The sequence below is a fragment of the Patella vulgata genome, chromosome 3 (assembly GCF_932274485.2).
Source record: "Patella vulgata chromosome 3, xgPatVulg1.2, whole genome shotgun sequence".
Classification (NCBI taxonomy): Eukaryota; Metazoa; Mollusca; class Gastropoda; family Patellidae; genus Patella; species Patella vulgata.
The window spans coordinates 24,747,459-24,768,407 of NC_065881.2; the positions used below are offsets into that span (position 1 = coordinate 24,747,459).

Below are 20,949 nucleotides of genomic sequence, written 5' to 3' on the forward strand. Positions count from 1 at the left end.
TTTATATGACACCGAACCGAATAAATTTTAGTCTTGCTATGCCAGGCATTAAACATTTCAGTTTTCACCCAAACCCCTGCCAAATCGATAAAACAAAAATAGTAACGTAGCATGACTACCCACAAAACAACTTTATATAGAATGTAAAGTAACTGACATCCGGTGTTCAAATTATTCAGTCATGACATATTTACCGGTACTTCTCTTCGAAGGTTCAGTGGAAGGGAAGTTGTTGTGTGCTAAAAAGTGTAACGCACAAACAGACGGATGGACGGGTGGTACTTTTTACCACCGACCACCGCCGACTACCGCCGACCGTCGTGAAATTACCGCCGACCAAATACTTTTTACCGCCGACCACAATGTAATGACTTTCGACCGTAATATAATTGCCGCCGACCAAATACTTGTAACCGCCGACCAAATGCTTAATGATTCCTTGTCACCGCCGACTATTTTACGGTTGTTTTTTTATATTTTATATATATTTTAAAGAATATGGGAGGACAAAACTACAATTTAGATATTGAAGGGCAAATATATCAAGATTGTTTCAGCTACTGGTTATAAATAAATAACATTTTAGGCCTATCTTCTATTGTTGCGAACACTTCTACACCTTTTGGTTTGATGGGTTTTTTCGGCTGGTAATTTTGCTTTCTTTACTACACAAATTTTTTGGTTTGTTGAACAAATAATTTCTTCTTCGTCGCGCTTCCTTTTCGAGTCTTTAAGAAAATTTGCAAAACATTTTTCTTTTTGCTCTTCGCTGAAACAGCGCCACTTTTGTTCTGAAACAGAATATGCTTTATAGCGACCACAAAGTTCATAATCTCCAGAAAAATACAGGGTTTATAGATCTTAAATTAATTAATTGAAAATTCACACACATATACTACAGCTTCTCGATTAATTCTGGAGCCTTTTGGGGTTTCCAGTCAATGGCACATTTAAAAATATGGTTTGCGGATTCCGCGTTGTTATTTGTTCATAATTTGACTTCGTCACCTTTTCGGTTGAAATATGACACGTGTTTTTTGAATGTAGGATTAATCTTACTTACAGTTTCGTAACGATGCATAGTAATAATGTCCGTGGGTTGGGGAACTAGTGGTACAAACACGGTTTTCCCATCTGAACGTTTTCTCTCACAATATTGTCCCACTTTTTTAAAAATACACCCAAAATTATCAGCCAGGTAGCCTTGAGAATGACACCTCCCCTTTCCCGAATCCCAAACACCACAGTCGTCGTAATAAGTCATTCGTTGTCCCTCCCCTTGTCTTTTTAAATTATCTTTATTATTTACTAAAAACCACACATTAGACTTATCACCTGGGGGGCTTTCCTTAAACACATATTCTTTTTCTATAATCGCCTTATAACAGTTCTTTGCCGACATGAACTTATTGTTTTTTTAAACTTTGCACATTTATGGGACGCGGGAAAGAATGAGAAGAAAAATCCATGTCGATGGGTTCCGTTTGAATCGGCGTCTTATCAAAAATGTCTGACATTCGCTTGTCACATTTCTCGGGAGATGTATGGGAGAGATCTGGGAGGGGTTTGGGGATATTTATGGAGGAGTCTGTTGATATTGTTGAGCTGTATAGCTTAGTGTGAAAACTAATATTTTCTGCTGGAAGAACTGGTTTAAGTAGCACGAAATGGTTTGGTGACCAATAGCGAATTAAGACGGAGCACCAATAGTATTTGTCCACATGATTTCAACCTCAGGAATAAGATGGGTCTGAAATAACATTAACTGGGGGGAATACAGAATAAATTGGTGCTTTTAAAACATCAGCTTCAGCCATCATCGTCCAAACCGAGGAATACAAGGAATCATTAAGCATTTGGTCGGCGGTAACAAGTATTTGGTCGGCGGTAATTATATTACGGTCGAAAGTCATTTCAATGCGGTCGGCGGTAAAAATTATTTGGTCGGCGGTAATTACACGACGGTCGGCGGTAAGAAGCATTTGGTCGGCGGTAGTCGGCGGTGGTCGGTGGTAGTCGGCGGTGGTCGGCGGTAAAAAGTACCACCGCGGATGGACAGACCCATTTTAATGGAATTGAAACTGTGGTTAGTGCATATATTCCCCTGAAACCCCAAATACAACAAAAGTCGTCTTTAGCCCTATCCGTCCCCAGTGGACAGAGTTGGATTACCCACAGCACAAGTAGGGCTCCCAAGATCGTCTAGTTTTTCGAATGGTACGAAACACTAGGCTATCGAATATACCACACCACGGATAGCACGTTAAAGGCCCAATGACAGTAGACCGTATCCCTGAGGTCACGGAAAAATGTTCTCATGTACCCTGTACATGTTGGTCTTAACGTATATAGACAAAACCTTGAAATTTGAAATCAAATGGAAGTTCTACTTATAACACACTGAATGACGTATGTCATTCGCCCCCCCCCCACTCCTTTGCATATTTGTTCTCCGACGTTCATCGACATATATAACGTCGAACAAACACACGTGCGAAGCATTGCAATGTGACCGTTTTGACCTCACCCACTCTAATCCTATTACACGTAGGGGAGAGCGGGGTACAGTGGGCATGGTTTCTTTTTTTAGTGAATCAACCAGAAGTGAAATCCTACAGAGAATCAAACTATGCACTCAGTTGAAGCCAGTCATATGTTCGATTTAACAGTGCTGTTAAGAAGTTAATAAATTGAAACCATTTTTGTGTAGATCATTGTAAAACCAAATTTTTTTTTGACCCAATGTGCCCCGTGTGTGGGGTACACTGGGTCACACTATGGGACACAGTTGGCCATCATGTATGTTTCTTTTAAAAAAAATGTATAGTAAACACACCGAAACTCAATTAAGAACTGTAAAAAGTAAACTTTTAAGACTTGAACACAGATATGCTGCTGAAAATTTAAAAAAACAGCTTAACATTGAATAAAAAATTCTTTAACTGGAGAAAAAAAATCTTTTATGTGAAAAACTCCTATGATCTCTATCCGAGCAGAGCCGATAGGAATCCGTTACTAAAGTAACTAATGTGGCCTCGAATCAAAATGAGTTTGACACCCCTGGGTCTACGGTAAAATACAGAACTAGGCTGTGGATCACTCGACTGGTAACTTTCATCATATAGTTTCGAAATCTTAGTAGGCACGTGTACAATTTATGTTATATTACATGGTCTATTCCATATACCACACGATTCATTGGTTAAGAATTGAATTGCACCTGTGTACGAAAAGTTCATATAACTAACAGCTTTTGTAACACATTTCTGACGGTCTATTGCCAATAGTTACATTATATCCAGTAGCCCCCTCTTCTAAAATCCAGGTCCAAACACACCTACATTTGGCTGTAAGTGTGTGTTCCAATCTTATCTCATGGTCTTGGCCTAGCTACGAGAACGAGAACGAGAACGTAACTAAAAACGCTGAGATATACAGTGGCAAGTGGCAAACTTAATTTCTTTATTATGTATCATCTTGAAAATAAGTTCATTTTATACTATTGGTAATTATTACACATACGCAGTCCAATCTACTGAAACAACATTTATCAGCAAATATTGACAATAAAGTAAATAAAGCGTTGTTTTTATCAAAATTGATTCCGACGTTCATAATTACTACTGCGCAACTCTGATCAGATTAGTACTTTGATTGGCTATTGCACATGAGGCCCCGCCTTATGTGTTACAGATGTAAATTTAAAATGTCGAAAAAGCAATCTACTGTCGCTTTGATTTAAAAAGAGGGGATTTGTACCCGTTTCAGGTAGGATTATATGCTTAATTGTAGTTGGGTGTGGCAAAAAAATTATAAATAAAAATAATCAATCGTTGTTTTGATTAAAAATATTGTCAATTTTGTTTACAAATGTGCTACGTTGAAAGTAATAGCATCATCTCTTATCTATAAACAGGGAGGGTTGAGAGATAAGGTTTGTTATCTAGGTCTTGGCCCAGTGAAAAATATGGCAATTTAGGATTATTTTCAATTAATTTGCTACAATTGCTTGTCCCCAGTAGTTACTTTTAAGTAGTGGTTGATCCATAAAGCTAGCAGTTCATGATTCAAATTATGGCTTCTATAAAGAGAAAATTCAACAAAAGTAAAATATATGCATGGATAGTATAATTACTTTTAACATTTTGATGTAATTTGCTAGCTAGTATGACGAATTGTTCCATGAACTTTGAAAACTGTGACTTCCATTTATATAAGCTACCACAAAGGCTTACTTCTTCATTCTTGCTTACTGCTTCAACATTACATTAGTTATATTTTGATTAGCAGAAAGAGATTCATAATGTGTATAAAACTGTTCACGTATTTTGCGATATATTTGTTAATTATTATTTTCTTTCATTGTGTCTGGATCTGGAACATTCGGTTGCATTATAGTAACATGTTTTGTGGGGGCGTTGAACACTGGTGGCGTTCAAAACTTTTCGAGAGGTACTGACTTACCATATTTGTTTAGTGAGATGTCTTCACTCATTTTCTCTTAGGATATGTGTAATTTCACCATATGTTTGGCGCAATATAGCCCGGTTGGAGCCGACATGCCATAAAAACAAAACTCCATTTCATTTCATTTATAACTGTGATGACTCCAAAATATAATAAGAAAATCACAACCCCAAGTCCCAACATGGCACAGTGGCTAAATATAGAATTTAAGAACATACACAATCAGAAGTACTTTATTTAAATATATTCAGGTACAAAAACTATTCCAATCAATCATATTTTAAGTTACGGCCATTCAACATTTACATCAGTTTCTTTATACACTGCAACAGATTTTGCTTGTTTTAGTCTTTGAAATGCTTATAAGTATTTGCATTTTTCGAAAACTTTCAAATTTTCATTGGTTTTATCCACACTAAAATGACTATTTAACATTTAATTAAAGGTACAAAATCAAAATATCTCCTAATTAGTATACGATCTCCTGTGATTAAAAAATGCCCCTTCAAAATGTTTTAGTGAAGATTTTAGGTGCTATGGGTGGTTGACCATATCCCTTTCATATCGTGTGCAAAGGAAGCAGAATCCTGACAAATTTTCACTCCATCATATCCTTTAGGGTGTTTTATATCTTTCTTAATTAAAAGCAAAATGCATTGTGGTCGTGGAAACTATTTTCCTCTAAGTGGTAATTAGTTCAGTGCTTTTTTATGTGAACTGAAAGACTCCACCTTTGACTGTAATGCTTATCACAAAGATGACATTTAAAAGGTTTTTCCCCAGTATGAGTTCGTATATGCTTGCCAAGATCACTTCTAGCATAGAATGATTTACTACACATATCACATCTATGAGATTTTTCTCCAGCATGAATTTGTAGTTTGTGTGCATTGAGATTACTACCACGACTAAAGGATTTTTCACAAATATCACATTTATAAGGTTTTTCTCCAGTGTGGGTTCTCAAATGTAGCTGTAGTCCACACCTGCGATTGTATGCCTTCTTACAGATGTCACATTTGAAAGGTTTTTCACCTGTGTGAATTCTGCTGTGTGTTTGTAGACTGCATTTTTGAGTGAATGATTTACTACAAATGTCACATATAAACTGATTGCCTTCTGTATGAGACCTCACATGTTTGACTAAGTCACTGTGAGTAACATATGACTTGCTACAGAAATCACATTTATAAGGTTTATCTCCAGTATGATTGCTCAAGTGTTTCTGTAGAGTTGAGTTTCTACTAAAAGATTTATTACAAACACCACACATATACGGAGTAGCATTAGTATGAACTCTCATATGCCTGGTCAGATCACCATTTGAACAATAGGACTTGGGACATAGCTCACATTTAAAATGTTTCTCTCCAATATGCATTTTTAAATGTTTTTGTAAACTGGTACTTCTGGTAAATGTTTTACCACAAAGCCCACAAATAAAAGGTTTATCTGATGAGTGAACAATCTTGTGTCTGTTAAAATCACTAAAGGTATAAAATGAATTACTGCATCCAGAAACATCACATTTATATGGTTTTTCTCCAAAATGAAGTTTCATGTGTGTCTGTAGTTTACCTAAATGACTGAATAATTTACCACATAAATCACAAGCATGATCAGATATGTTTATCGGTTTTGTCCCTGGTATTGTAATTTCGTCAGTATTGACTTTTTCTTCTTCTTCTTCTTCTTCTTCTTCTTCTTCTAGTATTTTCTTATCTGAAAATTTATTACATAGACTGTTTTCAGCTCCACTAATTTCTACATCATCATTTTCGTCTTCATCAGTATGTATTTTACTGTGCTTTGTTAGGTCACTGTACCGTTCAAAAATCTCCCCACATGCAACACACTGATGACAAGTTGGGACAACGTTAGTTTCCTGAAATACAAATAAATAAATGAAACCTAGCTCCAGAGCAATGGCTAAAATTTAGTAAAATGGATAAACCTTACATTGCACTCGCAGTTTTAGTTTTAACATGTAATTTTCACTAGTGCATTATTTCCAATCAGATCGGATGATTTACCCTGTGCTAACCTAGTATCACCCAATACCACCAAATACCATCGCCTGCTACTAGTGCTAGCTTGTTATCATCACGTGACAAACTAACAAAATACTGAATCATTTCAATTATGTGTTAATTTGGCAAAAATTTTAATCTAAATTGGAATGTTTTTTTTTATAGTATTGTTGGAAAAGGGGGGCTTATGGAACACCAAACTTTGCCAAAGAAACAAAAACATTAAACAGTAACCTTCGCATAAGTCTGATTCGTAAAAGTCGGACCAAAATGACCTTAGACGTCTCATTAGGAGGATTTACCCGTTACTGACTTAGTTGTGATGCTGTGGTAACTTTGCTGTTTGACCCCGGGTATCATTTTACCCTTATAATGGTCAGTCTGTGCCTTACTTAGTCTAACGATCATTTGGAATAAATCGATGAATGTGAACTTCATTTCATTTTGTCATTTGTTTCTTCGTCAGTTTCATTAGGTGACTTTAATAACACTTAAAAATCAAATATCCCCTACTTTTTTTGAATAGTATATATAAATGTATATGAATGTATATAAACTGATTTACATTTAATGGTTTCCGTTTTTACTCCAATTTTAAATCAGTTATGTTTCGCGAAATAAGTCAGCAATCTCAATCGAGTGCAAATTTCTAGCGTCTAGTTATTCTAGTCTACATAACTCCATTTGATTTGGTGCAATGTGTCTAGCCTCGTCCCTCGAGTCTCTCAATACAACTGGGGCTGAAGCGCATTATGGTACACGATTCGTGTACCCATGTTAAAAAAATTATTTTATCTTAAATATCGGATATCAGAAGCTCAGCTTTTCCCGGTAAGTTTACATCATCAATGTTGATTTAAATTGACCAATAATTCGTGTTTTCGATGTCGAAGATTTTGGAGGATTTTGAGTTACGGACTTAGGTCCTTTAACTCAGATAAAATTGGCCAAACCACTTAGATACGACTTATGCGAAGTTTAGTGTATGGAGAGGATGTTCCAATATAGGCCTACATGTCGCCTACCCCTGTGTATCAGTGAAGGGGTCATTGTAGGCTATGGCACTACAGAAAAGTACCCAGGGTATCCTTGGGTATATAGAGGAGTACTCAGTCAGTTCAACCAATGTTTTGATTATTTCTACAGTATTGTAGTCCTACAGCTGACAACTACCCCGTCTGCGATACTATTAAAAATAATTTGATAAAGCTCCAGCCACTGCCAAGTCACCAATGATGGTGATACTTTTCTTCTAGATTGAATACGCTTAAACATGTGATAGAAATAAAGTATCCTATATTTTATAATTAGATCTAATTACCGGATTTGCCGTTTTGTACGTAGACTACCTTCAATATCATAATCATTGTTCATGGAAAAAAATGTAGTTTTCGAGTGCGACTGCCCTATATAAAACGAGAAAAATCGAATTATACAACCCAGGGTTTCAAACCTGCTATTCCACAAGACTGGATTTGTTTGGGGTTTTTAGTTGCGACAGAGTATTATGGGTTCCGTGGATAGACTTACCATTTTCAATTCACAAATCTACCATGTCATAATGAACCCCAGCCTTTCTTGGACGCCATCTTTAATGTGAATGAAGATGATTAGTAATTTAAAGACGTGGATCAAACTAAAACGAGTAACTCTCAAAATCACATAAACAGCTATAATCAGTCACCCAGTCTCCCTTCAGCCTTATGGGGAACGGCGGTGGCTTAGTTAGTAAGGCGCAGGCTCACTAACCAGGAAAAACTGTGATAGAAAAGTGTATGCTCCTATATAATTTTGTGGGATTCTATAGAATGTTATAGAATACCGGGAGCCACTGTGACTCAGTGGGTAGGACTAATCTGGAGGTCCTGTGTTCAATCCCTGCATTGGCTGAGAAAGTTCATCGAGATTTTCCGGGGTGGTTCCTCCTTGTCAGTGGAGCTGGACCGGTTGGGACGAAAAACCAAGGCCCTGTATACACATACATGTATATAAGATATAAGAGTAGGCCGTAGCGCCGCTGTCTGGGCAAACTGTCCCTCATAGCACACTGTATGGCATATGCCCGTCTTCATTAGCCCAGTCGAAGCAGAACAGTAGGACGTTAAACCCCATTTCATTTATAGAATACTATTTGAAAAAAAATTCATTATGTAGATTTGTTCAGAAGACTACAGATCTGAAATAATATACTATAGTTTCGTATAGGATCGTTAGTTGAGTTTTTTCCAAGTGTAATTTCCTATAGAATTCATTAAAATACTATGAGGAACTATAGTAAAAAAGATATAGATTTTAAAGAGCTGGTACAGAATGGTTGGTAAAAACTATAGTTTTCTTATGAACTAACAGGTATTCTTAAGTCTGTTGTGTAATCAATAGTTTTCTATGGTATTCTATAGAAACTATAGAAGAAATATTTGTTCTGTAGATTTTATGTAGAAACATCCAGCATAACCAAAGATGAATGCTTTATCCATAACTTATAAACCTGTAACAGTAAATATCTTTGATCTTTCCGAGTTTTTCTATGCCCGGAATAACTGCAATCTGAAAGTTGGGTGGGAGGGGTGTATGTGTGTCTTTGAATATATATCCAGGGAGGGGGGATTTGCAGTTGTTCTGAGGTTTTGCTTTCCGCAAGAAAACATGATGCTGGGTTATTTTTACAACTTAAAATTGGACAGGTTATTCTTTTCATTGGGAAAGGCAGGGATATCCACAGATTTTCATGCTTTTTGCATACCAATCAATTTTAGCTGTTGAAATTATGAGAGAGAAATTGAGTCTAACAACAACTCAACACAAATTAGCTCATTTCGGTACTAACATATGGTTCAATTTTATTTCAGTAATTGGCTTGCACGTAGGGGTCTTTATACATGTAGTAGTGGCAGGAAACCGGAGAAAACCAACAAGGTTGGACAGGCGACACTACTCCTTGTCACGTACAAGCGTGAAATAGAAACTGCTGTCTGGACAAAATATACCACATAGTACACTGTAAGACCAGGACGGAGGGCCTGACAAGGACAGTTGTCTAGTCGTTCGGATGAGACAAAAAGCTGAGGTCCCGTGTACACATTGGCGTGCACGTAAAAGACCCCATGGCAGATGGAATTCGACATAAGAGTAGGCCGTAGTGCCACTGTCCAGGCAAAATTTCCCTCATAGCACACTGTATGGTGTAGTTTGCAAAGGGATTCCTATATCGCTCAAATCATGCTCAGTGATTTTAAACACACACAAAACAATATAATAAAAACTTGGCTTTTTGATTTTAATGCTGCAAAAATTACATATTTACTGGGTCAAATGTTTAAAGTTCTCCTGTGCGTGATATTTTTGACAAAACCCTTTTAAGGGAGTTTTCAGTTCTCCATTTTCCCTTACGAATCTATTACATGTTAAACATCACATTTAAATGGTTTCTCATGGAGTTTCATATGACGTCGAACATGACTCTTTTCATTAAACGATTTATCACAGTAATCGCATTTAAAGGGTCTTTCACCAGGATTTGTATGTTGTGTTCTAGTGTGTGATTTAAGAGAAAATTTTTGAGTAAATGATTTGTCGCAAATATCACATTTAAATCGTTTCTCTCGGGTCGGATTAAAGATCCCCTGTGCACGATGTCTATGACAAGCCCCTTTGAAGTGAATTTGCAAATTTCCATTTAGCTTAAATGATGTGTCACAAATATCACATTTAAATGGTTTCTCATCAGAATGGATTTTCATATGCCGTCGAACATGACTCTTTTCATTAAATGATTTACCACATTCCTCACATTTATAGGGTTTTTCACCAGGATTTGTATGTTGTGTTCTAATGTGAGAATGAAGAGAAAATTTTTGAGTGAATGATTTGTGGCAAATATCACATTCAAATGGTTTTTCACCCGTATGACTTCTCATATGTACCTTCAGATTACTCACACTACTCAAACTTTTACTGCAAATCCTGCATGCATAGGGTTTAATTTCTGCATGTTTCTTCATATGTTCTTTAAGACGCATACTTAAATGAAATGATTTATCACAAACATCACATGTATATGGTTTATCTTCGCTATGAGTTTTTCTGTGATTGTTACGACTGTACCTTCGTCCAAATGATTTTCCACAAACATCACAAGCGAAAGGCTTTTCTCCAGTATGTATCCGCATATGATCAGTCAGATGATTTAGTAAATAAAATGAGGCGTTGCAAACACCACATATATATGGCCTCTCTGTGTTGTGAATTTTCATATGAGATCGTAGGCTGTCTTTATTACTAAATGATTTACTACACAGATCACATTCAAATGTTTTCTCTTCAGAGTTTTCTTTCAAATGAATTTCATGATGTTCTTCTAAGTCAGAGTACAATTCAAATTTCAGATCACATGAAATGCACTGATGAACTGCTTTAAAATCATCTGCTTGCTCTTCACTAAAATGTACTGTGCAATGTTCATCTAAGTCAGTATCATCAGTTTTCTCTTCTTTAACATGTATTTTATTGTGGTTTTCTAGATCAGTGAGATGTTGAAAAGACTCTTCACAAACAACACACTGATAATCAGTTTCCTGTAATACATGAATAAAAAACAATTAAGACAGATCGCATGATTAAATGTATGTTTTTAGTGTTGTACAATTGCTTTCCCCTCAAATTAACTGAGCATTAAATTGTGGGATGTTGCAGGGCTGTCAAAAAAATCGGTAATTATGTATCGACAACATATTGCAATACAGATCCCCCGCAATATGTATTTGCCATGAAAGAATTTGGTGCATCAATATGTTCACTCTACTTTCATTTTGTTGGCAAATAGACATTTGATAGTTGTTTTCATTCTGTGTGTATCAAAACACACTTTCGAAGAAATAATTAATTAAAGTTCAATTAAACAGTAGTTTGTATAAATTATTGGTGACTTCAGTCATCATCTGAAGTTTTAGTTTGGTGTTTTACAATCTCCATCAGTATTTCTATTCTAATTTCAAACTTTCATTAGAAACATTATACTGGTATGCAAAATTGTTTCTATTAAAGTCTGTTCTTTGTTTTTCTCTCTTAAAGTTGAAAACAGATTTTTCAATATATTGTAATATATAATATCGCAGTATGCCAGCCTGTATTGCAATACACAGCCTTAAATGTTACGTTAATTATCTAGAGAAAAATCTAAAACTATACTTGACTTGTCGCAACCATAATACAGTTACCGGTAACCTGAATAGTGGTCAGATTCTAAAGCCTACCCAAGATAAATTAATAATTGTGTAGCCAGATAGAAAAATAGACATAGCTGTACCATAACAGTACATGAGAAATTACATTAATTCTTACCATGTTGAAATACAAACATGAAGTCTCCAATTAAAAGCCGACCCACACCTACAAAATAAAAAAAAGTCAAAATGCATCAAGGGCTTTATAAGAACCAAGAGATAAAAATTAATTGTAACACTTTATACTGGCTGAAATCAAGCATGTGTGAAGAACTTTTTTAGCACCCACTTCTACAAAATTAAATGCCAATGGTCATGCTACAATTACGATACTGTACAACAATTTCACATAAGACAAAAAAATTTAAAGAGAACTACTGGTACCAACTGAATCAGGGCCAAGATGTAAACATCCACTGGTATTATACAGTCCTGCATCTACATTGACTATAGCTACAAGAACGTAGCTAAAAACGTTGACCTATAGGCCTACTGATGTGCTTGTTTTACGATTGGGTGCCTTTAGTTCAATTTCTTTATTGCCGGTAATACATGTAACATCTTAAAAATAAGATAATTTTATACTATTATGACTAATTAAACTAACATAGGCCAATGTAGTGGCAAAACTATTGCCTAACTCCAAATATTCGAATTTAAATTAATGAAGCGTTGGTTTTATCTGACAAACACCGTCATACATCTCCCGTTTAAAAATGGCGTTCTTAGTAACGACTTAACACCTCGATTTTAAATACGATGATTCATACCTGTTTCAGGTAGAATTATATGCGTAATTGTAGTTGGATGTGGTCGAAATATTATAAATAACAACAACCAATCGTTGTTTTGATAAAAAATACAGTTTGCTTACTGAGGCCCGATGTGATTTGCATTGGGCTTTGCTACATGTACATGGAACTATATAGCACCATCTCTTATCTCGAATCACGGAGGGTTGAGGGATGGGGTTTGTTATCTACATTGGCTAGGCATCAGTTAGGTCTAGTTACTTTGTAGGCTAATAGTAAACTGGACTAAAATATGAGCCAGTTCTGGTTCACAAACATTTCAATAATTACATTCTTTTTTTACAGACACTGTAGCCGTCCCTATTGCACAATATGATCTATCACATGCTTGTCGGAAATACAAATCTTGGCATGTTGAAAAAATGAAAGGTGCATCGTAGCTCAAGGTGTAAGCGCCCCAACCGAACTTGATTCAATGGCCAAGATATGGATAGGCCTGGGGCCAGTGGGGGCAAAACTATTCAATTTCATACTCCGTACTGGATCTTGATTTGCACGAAACCTACCTTAAACCTATCTGTTTTTTACAAAAACTTTTTGATTCTGCCTCCCTTCTAAATATATAATATATGTTTATTTCAACGCTTAAATCAACGAGCTATATGTGGCTTTGTTTTGCTAGATTTCTAAAACTAAAAGCGCCCATTTTTGTTCTTCGGCGTGGCTCCTTATTTAATTTGGACTTGGACCAAACCGGCTTGTGTAACTCACCACACAAACATTGGACGATTTAAAGTTTATCAGTAAATTAGGCACAGAAATAAAGTTGCATATGTAGAAAAGTGTAACACAATTGAGATAGAAAGTAAATCGACTGGTGTTGACTGTTCCCTCAGAAATATTTTACAGTATACTTTGTTACCAAAATATTATCTAAACGTCTAATACAACCATCAACATATTTTTTTTATAAAGCATTTTATTGTCCTAACCGCTGTCTACTAACACAAAATAGAAATGGAAAGCGAACTTTGATCAAGAGTTCGGAATCATGTTCAAAACCCGACAAAAGTATTATGGTATCCAAATCATGTTTTCTGAATAAGGCACTTGCACTGAGAGAGAGAGAGAGAGAGAGAGAGAGAGGGGGGGGGGGATAAGATAAGATAAGATAAGATTTTTATTGCATCGAAACATCCATTTAGGACAGCATACAATATAAACGTGTACATAAAAATTATAACAATATGACAATTATTACACAAGACACACAATATTGCATCGGAACCTCCCTTGAGGATAACATACAAACTACAAAATATCAAATACGCAGGTGCATCGGAACTTCCCTTGAAGACAACATACAATATACAAAATATTAAATACAGGTGCAAAAAATTGGACGGATACAAACATATGGACGGACATAAATTCAGAGCACTCATACATAAACAGTATGAAACCTGCATATGAAACAAAACGTGCAAAGTATAAAATCACATAACTCGACAGTAGAAGACCCACATACAGGGTACATAATATATCAAAATACAAAACAAAGCGTGCGTACATGAAAGAAAATAACATATGCGTATTTAACAGTTCAGATGTCTCTCCTCAGAAAAGAAAAGTAGACAAAGGCTGCGACACTTGTGGCTATAATACTCGGTGGGTCGAATAGATTTTCAAATGAAAAGGTTAGACCAGTGTTGTCAAGAGTTTGATATATATATTGTTTTCTTAAGTCTTCATATTTTTGGCATTTCATAAGAAAATGTTGTTCAGATTCAATTTTGCTTGCATTGCATTTTTTACAGAGGCGATTCTGTACACGGGACCTCGGTTTTTCGTCCAGTCCGAACGACTAGACAGCTGTCCTTGTCAGGCCCTCCATCCTGCATCACTGACAAGGGGAAACCACGCCGGAAAATCTGAATGAACTTTCTCGGCCAATGCAGGGATCGAACACCAGACCTCCAGGCTAGCGAGCCAGCGTCTTAAAGAGAGAGAGAGAGGGAGAGAGAGAGAGAGAGAGACACACACACACACACACACACACACACACACACACACACAAACTAGGTCATTTCGGGACTAACATAATATGGTTTAATTTTATTTCAATAATTCGCTTGCGTGTAGGGGTCTTTAGCAGTGGGAGGAAACCGGAGGAACCGGAGAAAACCCACGAGGTTGGACAGGCAGGCCCACGGTCCCGTACAACCGGGGATTCGAAACCACGCCAGTTGACTCAATGATACAGCGCGCACGTGCTAATCATTCGGCCATTCAACCCCCCTTACTTGCACTGAGAGGAGAACATTTGTAAAATTTGTAATGATTTAAATAAATTAAAATATTAAAATCATTTATATTTAGAATTGTAAATAAAGCGAATATAATTTAGATCAAAATTATATTGTAATATTGTGAATATTATAAGATAGTGGAATTTACCATGATTAGATTTCAAATTGTGTAATGACAATTATTTATTTTTGTAAATATATAAGTATTATATATGTATCTATGGACCATTCGATCTAATTACTGAAATAAACTATTATCTACTAACACTTTTAGTTTTAATTAGTTTTCATTTAAACTTTCTGGGATTGTTTAGTTAGGCATGCAATGATTTCGCAGTTACTTTAGGAATTTTGAAAAAGGGGGGGGGGGGGCGCGCAAAATGAAGGCACTGACCGCGGAGACGGGGCACGCCGCTGAGAGGGGGGGGGGGGGTCCCCCAAGAAAATTATCCGTCATTTCCTTGCATCTGTAGCTGCATCTGTAGCCATTCCAAGAGCTATTTGGCTGATATTTTCGTCTAAATAAACGTTCGGAAATCGTTGAAATCGAGCAAAAAGCCAGTTGAACATGCGACTCGAAAATTGGCAAGGCGAGCGAGGCATTATGATGGGGAAAAAAGACGAATCTATTCCCTAGCCACTTCACTATTTAAGCCTTGTAACTTGTAACTTGTACTTGTACCCCCCCCCCCCCCCCCCCTGCTCAGCTAAATATTTTTTTTTGTAAATCAACACTTTTTATGAGAAAGATTTCTCGGACGTGTGCTTTATCCTTTATCGTCAGATGTGGGACAGAATGGGCACTCAAAGCGCGAGATAATGATATAGACATCATGTGATATCACAATTAATGCTTTGCATCCATGAAATTGAATCACAATGTCATTGTATTAATTCATAATACAAATTGACGTCAAACGAGGTTTAAAAAGCTCAATGTGTATGTATGGGCCTATACGCCAAAATGACGATAGAGACCATGTGGGTTTAGTGTTAGTGTTAATTTTTATTTTATAAAGCAATATTTTTATTCAGATTTGTATTTGAGTAAGGATTGGGGAACAAGCATATCTCGCGTTTCCACCACGCTTTTACCAGGGGCCCGATTCCTAGAAAATTCTTAAGCACGTTCTTGTGCTTAGATTTAAGTAGGGGGATAACGTGGCTAAGTGGGTAAGACGCTGGCTCGCTAGCCTGGAGGTCGGGTGTTCGATCCCTGCATTGGCCGAGAAAGTTCATCCAGATTTTCCGGCGTGGTTCCCCCTTGTCAGTGACGGAGGGCCTGACAAGGCCAGCTGTCTAGTCCTTCGGATGAGACGAAAAACCGAGGTCCCGTGTATACATTGGAATGCATGTAAAAGATCCCTTGGCAGTTGGAATTCGATATAAGAGAAGGCGATAGTGCCGCTGCCCGGGCAAAATTTCCCTCATAGCACACTGTATGGCGTATGCCGGTCTTCATTAGCCCAGCATAGGAGCAGAACAGTAGGACATTAAACCCCATTTCATTTCATTTCATTTAGATTTAAGTAGACTCTGCATTTAAGTAAACTTACCTTATTTTGTGTTCCCAGAAAATTCTTAAGAACGTTCTTGTGCTTAGATTTTAAGTAGACTTCATTGTAATGACAAGAACGTTATTATGCGTTCCAAGAAAAAACGCACAGCTTCGTTCTTAAACATATGTCAATCTAAGCACAAGTCCCAAGCAAGGTATACGGCTTGCTTACCAACCTTAAGTCTGTTTCTGCTTCAAAAAGATGGCTGACCGTAGAGTTATTCGACATGTTTTGACACCAAAGAGACAATTACAAGACAGAGAAAATACCTTATCCAGAAGAAATTTCAAATTAAGAATTAAGAATGCTATAGAAAATTTCGCTTCTAGGCCTACCGTGAAACCATTTTATTTATTTGCCAATTAGTAAACAATAGGCTACAAACCTACAAGCTACATTAAGATCAGTCGCTCTCACAATTATTCAGTTAGTTTGTATGTGTCTGTGTTTTTTTTATCTTGTGGCACATTTTATATGTAAAAAGGGGACATGTCAAATGCATTGAAATGAACCATATGACGTCAATAAAGCAGACGAAAAATTTAAGACGTAATTCGCATACCAAAGTTGTTTTTATGACGTTAAAGAGCATCGTAGTCTCAGTTTATGGTAAACTTTACCAGTCACAATGTGCTTAAACTTATACTTGACTTGTGCTTTCGTAAGAATGGTCTTGAGAATTTTCTAGGGACGGTATTTTTATAAGTTTCTTACGTAAGAAAAAGTGAAGCATGACTTTGTGCTTACTTTAAGAATTTTCTAGGAACCGGGCCCAGGCTTATGGCGATCTTGACGCTCTCTGAGACCAATTTCCGTAGCCGTAGCAGAGCAATAAGGACGCCACCCCGTATAAACCATTGATTGGTTGATTGCCTCTTGCAGAAGACCGCCGACAACGTCTTTAACCCGATATTGTTTCGGGCATTTCGGATTTTTGCTGAAACATTTTGATGCCCCTGAAAGCATGGCACAGAAATATTTTTGACTTTCTCCGATCGGCGACCTTTCTTTGTAACCATTTCTGTTTTGGTACTCCCGCAGCCTATTTCTGTGCCTGTGTCGTTTTATAGTATCGTTTGTGACACACAATAAATTCTCCACCATCACGATGAATAAGGTGGGATTTCTGTTGAACAGAATCTTTGTAATCGGTAATCATTTAAGACGAAATATATTGTGAACATAACCAAAAATACCGAGGTTCTGAGTTTCCTACTCCAAGCATTTATTCATTTAGAATGCATATCTGATAAATAAAAAATAATATAAACAACATTTACATATATTAAAATTCTTATAGTTTATCTTAAAATATATCGTAAGATAGAACACCTTATAGCACTTCTTATTTAATTGGCGTCGATCCAGCGTGCGTTCCACTTATCAGTGGGATAGGATTTGTGTCTGGTCGTTCGGATGGTATGATAAACCGAGATTCCTTGTTATACACTATATTAATTATATAATTTATATAAGTTAATGGATTTCTTAAATGTTCCAGTTTTAGCACTTTTGGTAACCACATTCATAGTTCTGAAAACAAGTTTATCGACAGCCACATTCTGATGCAATCATTTCCTCGTGATGTCTCACTACAATTTCATCGTATTCATAATATAACATAGTCAGTGGCCTTAGTTTCGTAGGAACGCAACACGCAGCTGGAGCAGAATTTGTCCCCTTCGCACGCATTAAGGCTTTCAACATCGCATGATTTGTGGGTTTGTATTTAACGTCAATGGGAGAGGCACATTCTCCGAAACAAAATCGAGCATTAAACTTTTGAGGGTGAATAACCCATTGCCCCCAGCCTATGACATTAAAGTCCACTTCAAAATTGTAAAGTTTGCATTCTCCCCTGTTCCTCCTACGACCGCCTCTCCCAATCTTATGTCGTTTCTTTCTGGAAGGAACAATGTTTAAACCCAATTCTTTATCACGTTTTTCTTGCTTCTGATTTTTGTACACGCTTGATAAAAACTGTTCATCTTCCAAGTAAAATACTATTAAAACACCAAAATTCACCGAACCTCGGTGTTTGGTTAATTTAAGCTTTTTGGGGACTTTAATGTGAATAGAGAGATTTCCCTGGTATCCATTAAACCATGGTCTAACAATTCTGCTAACATCAATAACTTCGTGTTCGCCCTGTGATTGTGTTTTTACTCTTAAAACAACCTTTTTAACCACGGAATCGCCCCTCTTTAGCTCAATTTTAAACCTCATCTTAACTCCTGGCACATATTTGATAGGGTGTCGTAAAAATCTAATCTCTGCTGTCCTTAAACGTTCATTATTTGGTAGCTCTGGTATTTGAAAGTAAACAATTCTATTAGATTTTTTTATTGAATTGGTTTTAGCTGAAAGTAAAAAATAGATAAAATAAAAATATATATATACAGACCAATTTCCAAACAAACATTGAATAAAAGTAAGAATGTTATATGTCAGGTATTGAAGTGGTTTGGCATTACTAGAATCAGTGTTGTTCTATTATAAATACTAGGATGTAAAAAAAAAAAATGATTCTTCTACTTGATATTTATACCAGCCATAGTATATTTATTTTCCTTTTACAAATTACCAAATATAAAGGTAAATATAAATCTACCACTTCAGGGTACCAAATGAGTTCCAGGACAGAACACGGGAAGTTTCTTCAATTGGAGTGAGATACATTATTTAAAATGACGGCCCTTCTTTGAGTTGATTTTCATCCAACAAAACAAATTACAACTTACAATGCAATCTGTATATAGATTTCCGGCCCGTAGATAATCCAATGTTGAGATATAACCGATTGTGTGTTCAGTAATCAGCCCCTTTAAGTTAAACAGCGGCAATTCCATTTTATTACTTTTAAACATAATTGACTGTAGATTAGTTAATATGCATCAACGTTTCTGAGAACACAGATAAATGCTAATATATAATAAAAACTGTACATACCTTCAGCAGAGAAACTTCGAATTGTATCTGACTTAGAAATATCGGGCTTTACCCGAGATTGACCAGATCCCTGTGTTATTGTTTTTCCTTGTTGTAACTCATTGAATAATTTCACCATAAACACAGTGGATGCTTTACGATAATCTACACTCGATTTACCATTATTAGAAATTAATTCTAAAATATCTTTGTTGGCGGTTAAGTGGTCTTGGTCCTGTGGAGTAATAAAGTTTGATTTTTGTGGAAGGTTGTTTGGCTGCATTTGCCCTTTCAAACCACGAGCCTTAACTTCCAAGATATTTGCAATACCACTAACTACAACAAATAGATGTAGATACATTTTTGATTTGCGTTGGTTGTAAGTTTCACCTATCCTGTAGGAATGTTTCATTGACACTATGACCTGTTGACGAATGGGGGTCGTTAAATACACCTTGATTTGCTTGCATTAAGTGGCATTAATTGTATCGTTATGAAACATGATGTTTAGCCACGACAACAGGATCTCCAATCTCCATGTACATAGACATATCTGGGTGAAGAGAGGAATACCTCGGTTTTGGTTCTATCCGTACAACTAGGCAATACTTTACTTCATGGTTTGGGCCTGTGAGGTTATCACCACAAAATATTGATCGAAGTTCGATTTAGATTCATTCTAATAAAAGTTTATAGACGGTCGAGGTTTTTTTTCTTGTTTTTCCACAAAATTTGTTTGTTTAAAAAATCGCTTCTCAGAACACTATGTGTCACATTCGAGTGACAGTGGGTTAATGGGTACCGGATTTGCACAAACTTTTATCGTCTGGGAAATGCATGTGTATTCAATATACAGATCGCTTGGTTTGCAAATTTAAGGCGCAAATTGAACTGAAATGGAGACATGGAATGGAATAGAGTTAAACGTCATATAAACTGCTGCGCCAGCAATGCTAATGATAACCGGCATGTATAAGAGGAGAGTATGGTGGCTGATTGGTATCATGTCGTGATGTCGCTCTTCATAAGGCGACAACCCGACACAACGACAAAAAACAAGCTCCTGTGTACACATTGGCGTGCACATAAAGAATCCTTAACAGTTGAATTTCAATGAAGAAATGCCACGGTCCATTGAAAATGTCCGTCATAGCACTCTGCATAGCGTATGCCAATCCTTAATAGCCCGATTGGTGCAGAAACTGAAAATTGAATGAAATGAAAATGTGTTTAACGTCCTACTGTTCTGTTCTGACTTGGCTAATGAAGACGGGCATGCGCTATACAGTGTACTGTGAGGAAAATTTTGCCCTGATAGCGGAGCTACGGCCTACTCTTGAATTCCAACTGTCAGGGGGTCTTTTATGTGCTCGCTAATATGTACTCGGAACCTCGATTTTTCGTCCCATCCAAAAGACTATACGTTATCCCTGGCCTTCCGTCCTGTACCACTGTAAAGAGGAATCACGCCGGAAAATTCCCGATGAGCTTTCTCTGCCAACGTAGTGATCGAACACGAGACCTCAACGTCTTAATCACTGTGTCATGACTAACAGAAAAGTAGGACATTAAACCCCATTTCCGGAGTGATTCCTCTTTCACGGTGGTGCAGGACGGGGGGGGGGGGGCTGGCAAGAGATAACGTATAGTCGTTGGGATGGGCCGAAAAACCGAGGTCCCAT

At 36.8% G+C, this 20,949-nt stretch overlaps 3 protein-coding genes and 1 long non-coding RNA gene across 5 annotated transcripts in view; 1 reads left to right on the top strand and 3 right to left on the bottom strand.

The window, feature by feature from the left end:
* Positions 1 to 181: 181 nt before the first annotated feature.
* Positions 182 to 2,826, top strand: LOC126814801 (uncharacterized). Its single transcript, XR_007677764.1, has 3 exons — positions 182 to 275; positions 2,060 to 2,086; positions 2,591 to 2,826. It is a non-coding gene; the product is annotated as an uncharacterized LOC126814801 (long non-coding RNA).
* A 1,858-nt stretch (positions 2,827 to 4,684) lies between these two features.
* LOC126814779 (zinc finger protein 239) lies at positions 4,685 to 8,123 on the bottom strand. Its single transcript, XM_050540148.1, has 2 exons — positions 8,028 to 8,123; positions 4,685 to 6,352 (listed from the first exon to the last, which is right to left on the bottom strand). Exons 1-2 carry the CDS (start codon positions 8,028 to 8,030, stop codon positions 5,165 to 5,167), a joined length of 1,191 nt encoding a protein of 396 aa, XP_050396105.1. The 5' UTR covers positions 8,031 to 8,123; the 3' UTR covers positions 4,685 to 5,164.
* A 1,632-nt stretch (positions 8,124 to 9,755) lies between these two features.
* LOC126814796 (zinc finger protein 431-like) overlaps positions 9,756 to 20,949 on the bottom strand; it is a 70,017-nt gene continuing 58,823 nt past the window's right edge. Inside the window, exons 1-3 of one of the 2 annotated variants that reach the window (XM_050540150.2) lie at positions 13,038 to 13,190; positions 11,838 to 11,885; positions 9,756 to 11,071 (exon numbers count right to left, since the gene is read on the bottom strand). In XM_050540150.2, coding sequence (XP_050396107.1) covers positions 9,902 to 11,071; positions 11,838 to 11,840 — 1,173 coding nt within the window. In that variant the 5' untranslated portion in view covers positions 11,841 to 11,885; positions 13,038 to 13,190 and the 3' untranslated portion in view covers positions 9,756 to 9,901. Of the gene's footprint in view, positions 11,072 to 11,837; positions 11,886 to 13,037; positions 13,191 to 20,949 lie in introns of those variants that run through there. The other variant, XM_056099547.1, reaches the window with a different exon arrangement.
* LOC126815269 (bone morphogenetic protein 4-like) lies at positions 17,885 to 19,550 on the bottom strand. Its single transcript, XM_050540835.1, has 2 exons — positions 19,289 to 19,550; positions 17,885 to 18,699 (listed from the first exon to the last, which is right to left on the bottom strand). Exons 1-2 carry the CDS (start codon positions 19,548 to 19,550, stop codon positions 17,885 to 17,887), a joined length of 1,077 nt encoding a protein of 358 aa, XP_050396792.1.